The sequence below is a fragment of the Erinaceus europaeus genome, chromosome 17 (genome assembly GCF_950295315.1).
Source record: "Erinaceus europaeus chromosome 17, mEriEur2.1, whole genome shotgun sequence".
Classification (NCBI taxonomy): Eukaryota; Metazoa; Chordata; class Mammalia; order Eulipotyphla; family Erinaceidae; genus Erinaceus; species Erinaceus europaeus.
Genome location: NC_080178.1, coordinates 655,122 through 666,847, shown reverse-complemented (window position 1 = coordinate 666,847; position 11,726 = coordinate 655,122). Strand labels below are relative to the sequence as shown.

The following is an 11,726-nucleotide window of genomic DNA, read 5'->3' as shown; positions in this document are numbered from 1 at the left end:
CAGGACACAGGGCAGGGAGCAGAGATGCGGCTGCCCCGGCCTCCTCTCTGTCACCTCCTCCCCAGGTCGCTGTGCTGTGGTGGCTGGCCACATCCCCGGGAGCCACCAGAGGGCAGTTGAGACTCTGGCCTGGCAGGAGGCTCCAGCAGGAAGTGGCCAAAACCTCTGTCCTTCCTGTCTTCGGCCTTCTGAACTGGGGGGTGAGGGGGGCGCCCCTCCCAGGGGGAGCAGAGTGCAGGGCAGGCTGGCAGCCAGGGGCCTGCTGTCCAGGCCTCTAGAGACACCTTGGGGTACCCCTGCACCCACGGCCAGCTCGGAGCTGCCAGACAGAGGAAGCTGGTCCTTTGTCTGGAGAAAGAGACAGGCGTTCCTAGTGGACCCCTGCCCCTCCGGAACAGGGCTGATATGTGCAAGGCCCCAGGACTGAGGCTCTCGGCCCCCTCAGTGCTCCTTTCCCGGTTCCTCCCAGGCCCGGGTTAGGGGCGCCGTGTGAGTGCTTGCAGGACGTGTGGGGGGGACTCGGTGACACCCCTCTCCCTGTGGGCCTCTCCACCCAACCACCACCCACTCGGGCCATTGTGCTCTGGGCACTCCTCGGAGAGCAAGGGTCCTGGTCTCCCTGATGTCACAGCAAGTGGCACCACAGCTTAGTCGCTCAGGCCAACACTCAGTCAGCCCCCTCAAGGGACCCCAGCAAGAGGCCAGAGCCCTGTGTCCTGGGTGGTGGATCACAAGGAAGAGTGCACACACTGCAGTGCACAAGGACCCGGGTTCGAGCCCCTGTATTCTACCCACAGAGGGGAGGCTTCAGGAGTAGTGAAGCAGGGCTGCAGGTGTCTCCCATGCCTCTCCCTGTCCCCCTCCCCTCTCAGTTTCTCTGTCCCGTCAAATAAAATAGAACAGGAAGTGACCCCCAAGAGCAGTGCATTCGTGGTGTGAGCACCGGGCCCCAGCCGGAAGCCTGGAGGCCAGAGAAAGGCTGTGGGTGGTGGTGGGTCTGTCCTGGTCACTGAGGCCTGGAGAGAAGCAAACAAAGCCCTGGGCCTCTGAGGCCGACTGGCCCCCGGGCCTCTGGGAGGCCTTGCAGGGCTGTCTGGTGTCTGGGCTGTGAGGTCGCCACGCCCTCAGGCCTCAGCCGGACGTGCCCCAGTCGGCCTCGCCAGCCAGACCTCCCCCTGCAGCGCGGGGTCTCCCCGGTGACAGCACGGTGCGGCGGCCTCCCAAGCCTCTCCTCAGCTTTGACTTTGGAGAGGATGCGGGGAGGAGAGACACCACAGCCACGCCGGCCGTCCTGCACCAGGCCTTGCACAGTGCTTGTCCCCTGTGCCGCCTCGCCATTGAGTCTGAGGACTTGTCGACCCTGTCTGCACACACGTCCTTTCTCAGATATGTGACTCGTGGGTATTTGCTCTTACTCTCCAGTTCATCTTGTTTTCTTAAAAATACTTTATTGATTGGTTGGATAGAGACAGAGAGAAATCCAGAGCGGAGAGAGACACAGGGGAGGGGAGAGACAGAGAGACATCTGCAGCCCTGCTTCACTACTTGTGAAGCTTCCCCCCTGCAGGTGAGGACCGGGGGTTCAAACCCAGGGCAAGGAGCCCATGGACCATAGGCGCTCTGCCAGGCGTGTCACCAGCTTTCCCCTGATCCTTTAGTTTTCTTAGTGGTACCTTTTAATATTTATTTATTTCTGCCAGGGCTTCACTCAGACTTTTTTCTTCTTTAAAAGATTCACTGGGAGTCGGGCGGCAGCGCGGCGGGTTGAGCACACGTGGCACAAAGCGCAAGGACCAGTGTGAGGATCCCGGTTCGAGCCTCCAGCTCCCCACCTGCAGGAGAGTCACTTCACAGGCGGTGAAGCAGGTCTGCAGGTGTCTGTCTTTCTCTCCCCCTCTCTGTCTTCCCTCCTCTCTCCATTTCTCTCTGTCCTGTCCAACAACGGCGACATCAAAAATACCTACAACAATAAAACAGGGGCAACAAAAGGGAATGAATAAATGAATAAAGAAAATCTAAAAAAAAAAAACCATACCATAAAAAGAAGATTCATTTATTTGGGGGCTGGGAGGTGGTGCACCTGCTTGAGCGCACAGAGTATTAAGTGCAAGGACCTGCCCAAGGATCTGGGTTTGACTTTTTAAAAATATTTATTTATTCCCTTTTGTTGCCCTTGTTTTTATCATTGTTGTTACTGATGCCATTGTTGTGCCATGTGTGCTTAACCCGCTGCTCTACCGCCGACTCCCAGGATCGGGGTCTGAGCCCCCGCTCTCCACCCGCAGCTGGGACGCTTCACAAGCAGCAAAGCAGGGCTGCAGGTGTTCACCTTTTCCCTCCCTCTCTATCTCCCTCTCCTCTCTCAACTTCTCTCCGCCTTATCATCTAATAAATGGGGGGTGGGGGTGGGGAACGGCCTCCAAGAGCAGAGGGTTCATAGTGCCAGTACCGAGCCCCCGTGATAACCGGGAAGCAAAAAATAAAAAAGATTTCTTTCTGAGAGAGACACACCATCATTCTGGCACACAGGACGCTGGAAATCAAATCATGGCCTTATGCCTGAGAGACCAGTGCTTTACCCACTGTGCCGCCGCCAGGCTGCCGATATCAGCACCTACCAGGCGGCAGGGCCTCCTCCCCCGTCTGAGTACCCCCCCTGTCTGCAGTACCCCCGTCTGTAGTACCCCCGTCTGCAGTACCCCCCAGTCAGCAGTACCCCCCAGTCAGCAGTACCCCCCCAGTCAGCAGTACCCCCCCAGTCAGCAGTACCCCCCAGTATGCAGTACCCCACCCGTCTGCAGTACCCCCCATCTGAGTACCCCCCCTGGTCTGCAGTACCCCCCTGTCTGAGTACCCCCCGTCTGCAGTACCCCCCGTCTGCAGTACCCCCTGTCTGCAGTACCCTTCTGTCTTCAGTACCCCCACCCGTCTGCAGTACCCCCCATCTGAATACCCCCCTTGTCTGCAGTACCCCCCCTGTCTGAGTACCCCCCTGGTCTGCAGTACTCCCGTCTGAGTACCCTCCCCCCCGTCTGCAGTACCCCCCATCTGAGTACCCCCCCATCTGCAGTACCCTCCCCCCCATCTGCAGTACCCCCCATCTGAGTACCCTCCCCCCGTCTGCAGTACCCCCCAGACTGCAGGTGCTCTGCCACCCTGCCCTGAGTGGGTGACACCCAGACTCCCCACATCCCAGGGCACTGCACCCCCCCAGCTGGCCTCACAGCTCTGGGTGCCTCTAAACGGGGATAATGAGGATGCCAACTTCTGTGACACAAACAACTGGGCCACAAACAGCTTGCAGCCGCTCCCCTGTGCCTGGCCAGGGCGCCAGAAAGCAGCCTCCTGGGGGTGCTGGGCGGTACTTGAAGCAGCAGCCTGCTCCTGCCTCCACCCCCACTGCCCTGTCCCTGTCCCTGTCCCTGTCCCCGGCCAGTGTGCCTCAGCCACGCGCAGCAGACACCCCCGTCCCCGTGACTTATTGTCATTACGACCCAGAGATCCACCCAGGGCGCTCGGAGACCCAGGCTGGGCTCAGGGGACGCCAGGCTGCCAGTGCTGCCAGTCAGCGGGGCCCAGCGGTGAATCTGGAGCAGCTGAGGAGCGAGTGAGACAACATGAGGTGATGCAAACAGGCGCTCCCGCCTGAAGCTCCAAGGGCCCAGGTTCAGTCCCCAGCACCACCAACAGCCAGGGCTGAGCAGGCCTCTGGTAAAGAAATAACAATAACAACAAGATAAAAATTTAATAAATAAAAAATAAAAACCCTCTTCTGTCTGCACCGCCGGCACTGCCTGTCTGAGTCGCGGTCCTGTCCGCGTCACCGCCCCGGGAGTGGCTGTGGCTCCCTTCCCTCCCACAAAGGCCACACTCCACCGGCTGCAGAGGGCGGACGCTGGGCCCTGGCAGCTCTGCTCCATCTGTCCAGGTCCCTTTGTCCTCTCTCAGCCAGGAGCCGCCCCTTCCCGTCCCGTCCCGTCCCGTCCCGTCCCGTCCCCTGCCCTCCTTTCCTTCCCCGAGTGCCTTCTGGAAAGCCTTCCAGGGGTGTCTGCGCGCCATCTGTCTCACCGGGACCCTGACCGGGACGGTAATCGCCACACATGTGGCCTCAGGACGCAGACCCCAGCCCGCACGCCATCTGCCGCCCCCCGGCCGCCCACTCTGGAGTGTCCCGGGGAGGGGCTGCCCTGGGTGCCGGCAGGAGTGTGGGAGTCCCTCTGTCCTAGGAGGGACAGCGGGCTGGGGCGAGAGGGGCCGAGGGCAGAGCCGAGTGAGGCTTAGGGTCCCAGAACCAGCCCGACACTGCCCGCCCGCGCCAGGTGACGCTGGCTCTCTCAGGCTTTGTCACCGAGGGAAAGGACAGCGCCAGGACCCTAAGCACATGCGGTGTGGGCCGGACTCAGCCTCCATCCACCGCGCCACCTGCAAGGCCACAAGCAAACCATTAAAAAGCTAGAGGACGGGCTGACAGCATAATGGCTCTGCAAAGAGACTCTCTGCCTGAGGCTGCCAAGTCCCAGGTTCAGTCCCCTGCACCGCCATCAGCCAGAGCTGAGCAGGGCTCCGGGAAAATAAGCAAGTAAACAGATAAATATAAAACTTAGAGCCTTTACTGGTGCCTGTCCTGTCAGCCGCAGCAGGGAGAGACGTCATTTGTTGAGTGACCAGAGTGAGTCCGCCCTGTCTGGGCTCAGAAACCCCTCACCTTGGTTTTGGGGCACATGGGGGGTGGGCTCTGTCGCCGCCCTGCCCCCCGGAGAAACCCCTCCCCTGGATGCTGACCCCAGGAGGACCCCTCCCCTGGACACTGACCCCAGGAGGACAAACTCCCCTGGACGCTGACCCCAGGAGGACCCCTCCCCTGGACGCTGACCCCCACACTGACCCAAGGAGGACCCCTCCCCTGAATGCTGACCCCAGGAGGACCCCTCCCCTGGACGCTGACCCCAGGAGGACCCCTCCCCTGGACGCTGACCCCAGGAGGACCCCTCCCCTGGACACTGACCCCAGGAGGACAAACTCCCCTGGATGCTGACCCCAGGAGGACCCCTCCCCTGGATGCTGACCCCAGGAGGACCCCTCCCCTGGACGCTGACCCCAGGAGGACCCCTCCCCTGGACTCTGACCCCAGGAGGACCCCTCCCCTGGACGCTGACCCCAGGAGGACCCCTCCCCTGGACGCTGACCCCAGGAGGACCCCTCCCCTGGACTCTGACCCCAGGAGGACCCCTCCCCTGGACGCTGACCCCAGGAGGACCCCTCCCCTGGACGCTGACCCCAGGAGGACCCCTCCCCTGGATGCTGACCCCAGGAGGACCCCTCCCCTGGACGCTGACCCCAGGAGGACCCCTCCCCTGGACACTGACCCCAGGAGGACAAACTCCCCTGGATGCTGACCCCAGGAGGACCCCTCCCCTGGATGCTGACCCCAGGAGGACCCCTCCCCTGGACGCTGACCCCAGGAGGACCCCTCCCCTGGACTCTGACCCCAGGAGGACCCCTCCCCTGGACGCTGACCCCAGGAGGACCCCTCCCCTGGACGCTGACCCCAGGAGGACCCCTCCCCTGGATGCTGACCCCAGGAGGACCCCTCCCCTGGACGCTGACCCCAGGAGGACCCCTCCCCTGGACACTGACCCCAGGAGGACCCCTCCCCTGGACACTGACCCCAGGAGGACAAACTCCCCTGGATGCTGACCCCAGGAGGACCCCTCCCCTGGATGCTGACCCCAGGAGGACCCCTCCCCTGGACGCTGACCCCAGGAGGACCCCTCCCCTGGACTCTGACCCCAGGAGGACCCCTCCCCTGGACGCTGACCCCAGGAGGACCCCTCCCCTGGACGCTGACCCCAGGAGGACAAACTCCCCTGGATGCTGACCCCAGGAGGACCCCTCCCCTGGACGCTGACCCCAGGAGGACCCCTCCCCTGGACGCTGACCCCAGGAGGACCCCTCCCCTGGACGCTGACCCCAGGAGGACCCCTCCCCTGGACGCTGACCCCAGGAGGACCCCTCCCCTGGACGCTGACCCCAGGAGGACCCCTCCCCTGGACACTGAACCCCTCACTAAGTCCCAGGTGCCCAACATTGACCCTCACCCCCGACCCCTGACCTCTGCCCCAGGTACCCAGCGCTGACACCGCCCCGTCCCCGGCATTCGCGCCCCTTCATCCAACCCTCTGTCCGCCCGCGGGTGGGCGTGGCCTCCAGGCGGGGGCGGAGCCCAAGCGCCCAGTCACAGAGCATGCGCAAACGGCGCGCCCGGGAGCCATTTCACGGGCCGGCGTAGAGGAGCGAGTGCGCAGGCGCCCGCGGGGCGTGCCGGATGTGTGCGCGGCGCCGGAAGGGGCGGGGCCTGTATGCGCCTGCGCAGTGGGCGGCCCCGGCAGACCGTCAGCTGACTGGGCGGCCTCGCGGGACAACTGTCGGCGTCGCGTCTCCGCGGCAGCTCCGGCTCCGCCATGGCGACCACCGTCAGCACGCAGCGCGGCCCGGTGAGCGGGGCGGCGCGGGGCCTGGGGGGTCCGGACGGGGCGTCCGTGTCGAGATAGGGCCGCCGGGAGGCCCGGGGTGAGGGGACGCTGACGGGGAGCCGGGGACGCGGGCGGCGGGACGCGGGGGCGGCGGGCGGGGACGCTGACGGGGACCCGGGGACGCGGGCGGCGGGACGCGGGGCGGGGCGGTCGTGCCCCGAGCGCGGTGCTGTCAGCAGCGTTGCCCGGCGCCCCGCGGCCGGTCTGAGTGGGTGCGGCACCGCCGGCTGCTCCTGTCCGCGCTCGTGCTCGGTGCTCGTGCTGGGTGCTCGTGCTGGGTGCTCGTGCTGGGTGCTGGGTGCTCGTGCTGGGTGCTCGTGCTGGGTGCTCGTGCTGGGTGCTCGTGCTGGGTGCTGGGTGCTCGTGCTGGGTGCTCGTGCTGGGTGCTCGTGCTGGGTGCTGGGTGCTCGTGCTGGGTGCTCGTGCTGGGTGCTCGTGCTGGGTGCTCGTGCTGGGTGCTGGGTGCTCGTGCTGGGTGCTCGTGCTGGGTGCTCGTGCTGGGTGCTCGTGCTGGGTGCTGGGTGCTCGTGCTGGGTGCTCGTGCTGGGTGCTCGTGCTGGGTGCTGGGTGCTCGTGCTGGGTGCTGGGTGCTGGGTGCTCGTGCTGGGTGCTCGTGCTGGTGCTGGGTGCTCGTGCTGGGTGCTCGTGCTGGTGCTGGGTGCTCGGTGCTCGTGCTGGTGCTGGGTGCTCGTGCTGGTGCTGGGTGCTCGTGCTGGGTGCTCGTGCTGGTGCTGGGTGCTCGGTGCTCGTGCTGGTGCTGGGTGCTCGTGCTGGGTGCTCGGTGCTCGTGCTGGGTGCTGGGTGCTCGGTGCTCGTGCTGGGTGCTCGTGCTCGTGCTGGGTGCTCGTGCTCGTGCTGGGTGCTCCTGCTCGGTGCTCGTGCTGGGTGCTGGGTGCTCGTGCTGGGTGCTCGGTGCTGGGTGCTGGGTGCTCGGTGCTCGTGCTGGGTGCTGGGTGCTCGTGCTGGGTGCTCGTGCTCGTGCTGGGTGCTCGTGCTCGTGCTGGGTGCTCCTGCTCGGTGCTGGGTGCTGGGTGCTCGTGCTGGTACTGGGTGCTCGGTGCTGGGTGCTCCGTGCTGGGTGTTCGTGCTGGTGCTCGGTGCTGGGTGCCCGTGCTGGGTGCTCGGTGCTGGGTGCTCGGTGCTGGGTGCTTGGTGCTGGGTGCTCGGTGCTCGTGCTGGGTGCTTGATGCTCGGTGCTGGTCCCGGATGCTCGGTGCTGGGTGCTCGGTGCTGGGTGCTCGGTGCTGGTCCCGGATGCTCGTGCTCGATGCTCGTGCTGGTCCTGGGTGCTCGTGCTGGGTGCTGGTGCTCGGTGCCGCCCCTCAGTAGCGAGAGCAGGAGAGACGCCCCCTCCCAGGCGCGGGGTCGCACCGTCGGAGCTCCGGGGCTTCACGGTCGCGGGGACACCGGCGCGCAGCCGCTTCCCGCCCCGGGCCCCGCCCAGCCCCCTCTCGGCCCCGCCCCCTCTAATCCCCGCCCCCAGCCCCGCCCGCCCCTCTAAGGCCCGCCCCGCCCGCTCAGCCCCGCCCCCAGCCCCGCCCCTCTAAGGCCCGCCCCGCCCGCTCAGCCCCGCCCCCTCTAATCCCCGCCCGCCCCTCTAAGGCCCGCCCCGCCCGCTCAGCCCCGCCCCTCTAAGGCCCGCCCCGCCCGCTCAGCCCCGCCCCCTCTAATCCCCGCCCCAGCCCCGCCCCCTCTAAGGCCCGCCCCGCCCGCTCAGCGCCCCCCCCCCCCCCCCCCCCCCCCCCGCCCCGCCCGCCCTCAGCCCCCCCTGCCCGCCCAGGTGCTGGTCGGCGAGCTCCCGCAGGACTTTCTCCGCATCGCGCCCGCGCAGCAGCCGCAGCAGCAGGCCCAGCAGGACGCGCAGGCGGCTCGGCAGCTGCAGGGCGGAGGCCCGCCGGGCACCGTGGGCCGGCTCAGCATCACCGTGGTGCAGGTGCGGTGCGGGTGCGGCCAGGGGAGGGAGGGGGCGGGGCGGGGCGGGGCCTCGGCCGTCAGTGTCCCCGCGGCCTCACCCCGCCCGCCGCAGGCCAAGCTGGCGAAGAACTACGGCATGACGCGCATGGACCCCTACTGCCGCCTGCGCCTGGGCTACGCCGTGTACGAGACGCCCACCGCGCACAACGGCGCCCGCAACCCGCGCTGGAACAAGGTCATCCAGTGCACCGTGCCGCCCGGCGTGGACTCCTTCTACCTGGAGATCTTCGACGAGGTGCGACGCGGGGCGGGGCGGGGCGGGGCGGGGCGGCGGGCGGGGCGGGGCGGGGCGGCGGGCGGGGCGGGCGAGCGCGAGCGCCAGCGGGGCCCCTGTCCGCAGCGGGCCTTCTCCATGGACGACCGCATCGCCTGGACGCACGTGGCCATCCCCGAGTCCCTGCGGCAGGGCAAGGTGGAGGACGCGTGGTACAGCCTGAGCGGCAGGCAGGGCGACGACAAGGAGGGCATGATCAACCTGGTGCTGTCCTACACGGTGAGCGGGAGGGCATGGTCGACCTGGTGCTGTCCTACACGGTGAGCGGGAGGGCATGGTCAACCTGGTGCTGTCCTACACGGTGAGCGGGAGGGCATGGTCGACCTGGTGCTGTCCTACACGGTGAGCGGGAGGGCATGGTCAACCTGGTGCTGTCCTACACGGTGAGCGGGAGGGCATGGTCGACCTGGTGCTGTCCTACACGGTGAGCGGGAGGGCATGGTCAACCTGGTGCTGTCCTACACGGTGAGCGGGAGGGCATGGTCGACCTGGTGCTGTCCTACACGGTGAGCGGGAGGGCATGGTCAACCTGGTGCTGTCCTACACGGTGAGCGGGAGGGCATGGTCAACCTGGTGCTGTCCTACACGGTGAGCGGGGCGGCGGGCCGGGAGAAGCGCCTCCTCTCACCTGGGGTCGGCCTCCTGTGTGTGTTCCAGTCGCTGCCTGCCGCCATGATGATGCCGCCCCAGCCTGTGGTGCTGATGCCCACCGTGTACCAGCAGGGCGTCGGCTACGTGCCCATCCCAGGTATGGGCCCCGGGGCTCTGGAGGGCGCAGGACCAGCCGCACAGGCTCTCTGGAGGACGGCCCTCTCCGCCCCCTTCTCTGCCCTGCCACCTCGCCTCTCCTGTCCCAGGGCCGAGCGGAGTGGAGGGGCCCCGTGCGGCCCTCTGCCTGGCCTGGGTGCCGCGGTGCTGGGTCTGTGGGCGCTGCTGGGGCAGTCTGGCTGGGCCACCCAGCACTCTGAAGGGCCCCCGTGGGGTGCTGGCGTGTCTGCAGGGTGCTGGGGACCTGTTGCCAGGCCTGGCTGTGGGCCTGCGCTCCTGGCCCTTGGGCTGGTGACCACTGGCCGCCTCCCCGGCCCCCCGAGCACAGCCCCAGCCTGTCAGCGGTCTGGTCAGAGCGGTGCTCCCGTCTGCCCTGCTTGGGATTCTCGTTCCTCGTGGCGTGGGTGTGTGGCAGCCTGCCGCCTCCCGTCCTGTTCTGTGCACTTCGCTCAGAGCCATGGCCGGGAGCCCCCGGGGGGAGAAGACTGCACGGCCGCCCCGCCGGTCACGGGAGTGTCCGTCCGGCTGCACGCTGTCCACAGGCACGGTCAGGGCGTGGCCGGTGCAGGGCTCTGGGCTGCCGTGCCGGGCCCAGGCGGGCTCTGGGGGAGCTGTCGGAACTCCCTGCCCGCGTGGCGGGGCCAGTGGGGGGCTCCCCTCAACTCCTCCCGCCCCTCCCGCAGGGATGCCCCCCGTCTGCGGCCCGGGCATGGTGCCTATGGCCGTGCCCCCCACCGCAAGCGGCCCGCCCCGCAGCCAGGAGGAGGACCTGAAGGCGCTCCAGGACGTGTTCCCCGGCATGGACCGCGAGGTGATCCGCTCCGTGCTGGAGGCGCAGCGGGGGGACCGCGACGCCGCCCTCAACTCCCTGCTGCAGATGGCCGAGGAGTCCTAGAGCCGCCCGGGGTCGGGGTGCGTGTGGGTCTCTGCGCCGGGGCGGGGAAGGTGGCGCAGAGAGCGGGCCCCTGCCCCCAGCACGCCCTCCCCACCCGCCCCCCCACCCCCGCCTGCCCGGGGACCCGGCTCAGCACTGGCCGAGCCACGAGGGCACGGCACATCCGCTGTCACGGCTTCGGGCAGGCGCTGGACCTCCGGCCAAGGACTGGTCTCCCCTTGTCCTCTGCAAGTCCCGGGAGGGGCCTCGCCCGCAGACCCGCCGCGTGGGTGGCGCGGTGGCCTTGGGCACTCGGGGGCCGCTTTAGTCTTTCCTGCTGTTTACTGCCGGCTCTGGAATGTTCTCCGAGAGGGGCTGCTCCCCAGAGTCTGACGGGGAGGACAGAGGCACTCGGTGTCTGTATGGAGGAGCAGGTGCGTCCTCTACTATTGATGTCACTAGACCTGATGTCCAGTCAGGGCCAGAGCCTGCACTGCGGCCGTATGGACCAGGGGCAGGCGGGTGGCACCCGGTGAAGCCAGAATGCAAGCAGTCTCGCGGGAGCGACACACTTTATAAATGGCGCAGACCTTGAGCGCTGTCCGTGTCACTGTGTGGGGGGGGTCACGTTGGGGCCAAGTGTTTCCCGAGACAGAGGCCCTTGTGGGGTCCCCTGACACCACGCGGCCCGGAGCCAGTGCCTCCGCCATCCTCCCAGCACCCGGGCCCAAGCACTCGCTGGGCCCAGATGGGCCGCCGGGGCGGGGGTCCCCGGGAGGAAGGTGGCTGACGGCCGTGGGTCTTCACCCTCCCGCCTGGCTCCGACGTCAGCCCGAGGTCACGCGCAGCCTCCCTGCTGGTCCCCATCCCACCCAGGCAATCCTGCACCGGCGCCCTTGTGACCATGCCCGCCGACGGCTGGGACGCAGTGGACAGAGACACCGAGGGTGGGAGGTCTCAGGATGGTGAACATTTATTATGGCCCTAGGGCCAGAGCAGCCTTGCGGCAGGACGGGGGGGGGGGGGGCGTCCTCGGGGGCCTCGGGAGGGGCGCAGGCTGTGGGCAGAGCAGCCCTACAGCAGGGCCGGGGAGCCGTCCTCGGGGGTCTCGGGAGGTGCGCAGGCCTGCGCACAGCCGCACGCGTCCACATGGGTGTAGGTGTGCCGCACGGCCGTCCCGTTGGAGCACTGCAGAGTCACCTCCTCCTGGTGGGCCCGCAGCTCCCGGCAGCAGGTGCAGTGGTGCTGCAGGGCGCCGGCTTCCACGGAGTACCTGCGGCAGGCTCCTTAGCACCTGGCCCGG

General features: G+C 67.5%; 2 protein-coding genes across 2 annotated transcripts in view; one reads left to right on the top strand and one right to left on the bottom strand.

Moving 5' to 3' along the window:
- The first annotated feature begins 6,337 nt into the window (after nucleotides 1–6,337).
- TOLLIP (toll interacting protein) lies at nucleotides 6,338–10,551 on the top strand. The gene is made up of 6 exons (XM_060177305.1): nucleotides 6,338–6,494; nucleotides 8,314–8,466; nucleotides 8,560–8,742; nucleotides 8,848–9,000; nucleotides 9,439–9,529; nucleotides 10,233–10,551. The coding sequence occupies exons 1-6, from the start codon at nucleotides 6,462–6,464 to the stop codon at nucleotides 10,442–10,444; spliced, it is 825 nt and encodes a 274-aa protein (XP_060033288.1). The 5' UTR covers nucleotides 6,338–6,461; the 3' UTR covers nucleotides 10,445–10,551.
- An 829-nt stretch (nucleotides 10,552–11,380) lies between these two features.
- Nucleotides 11,381–11,726, bottom strand: part of LOC103127947 (mucin-5B) — a 29,061-nt gene continuing 28,715 nt past the window's right edge. The window contains exon 49 of the mRNA XM_060177350.1: nucleotides 11,381–11,696. Coding sequence (XP_060033333.1) covers nucleotides 11,498–11,696 — 199 coding nt within the window. The 3' untranslated portion in view covers nucleotides 11,381–11,497. The remainder of the gene's footprint in view (nucleotides 11,697–11,726) is intronic.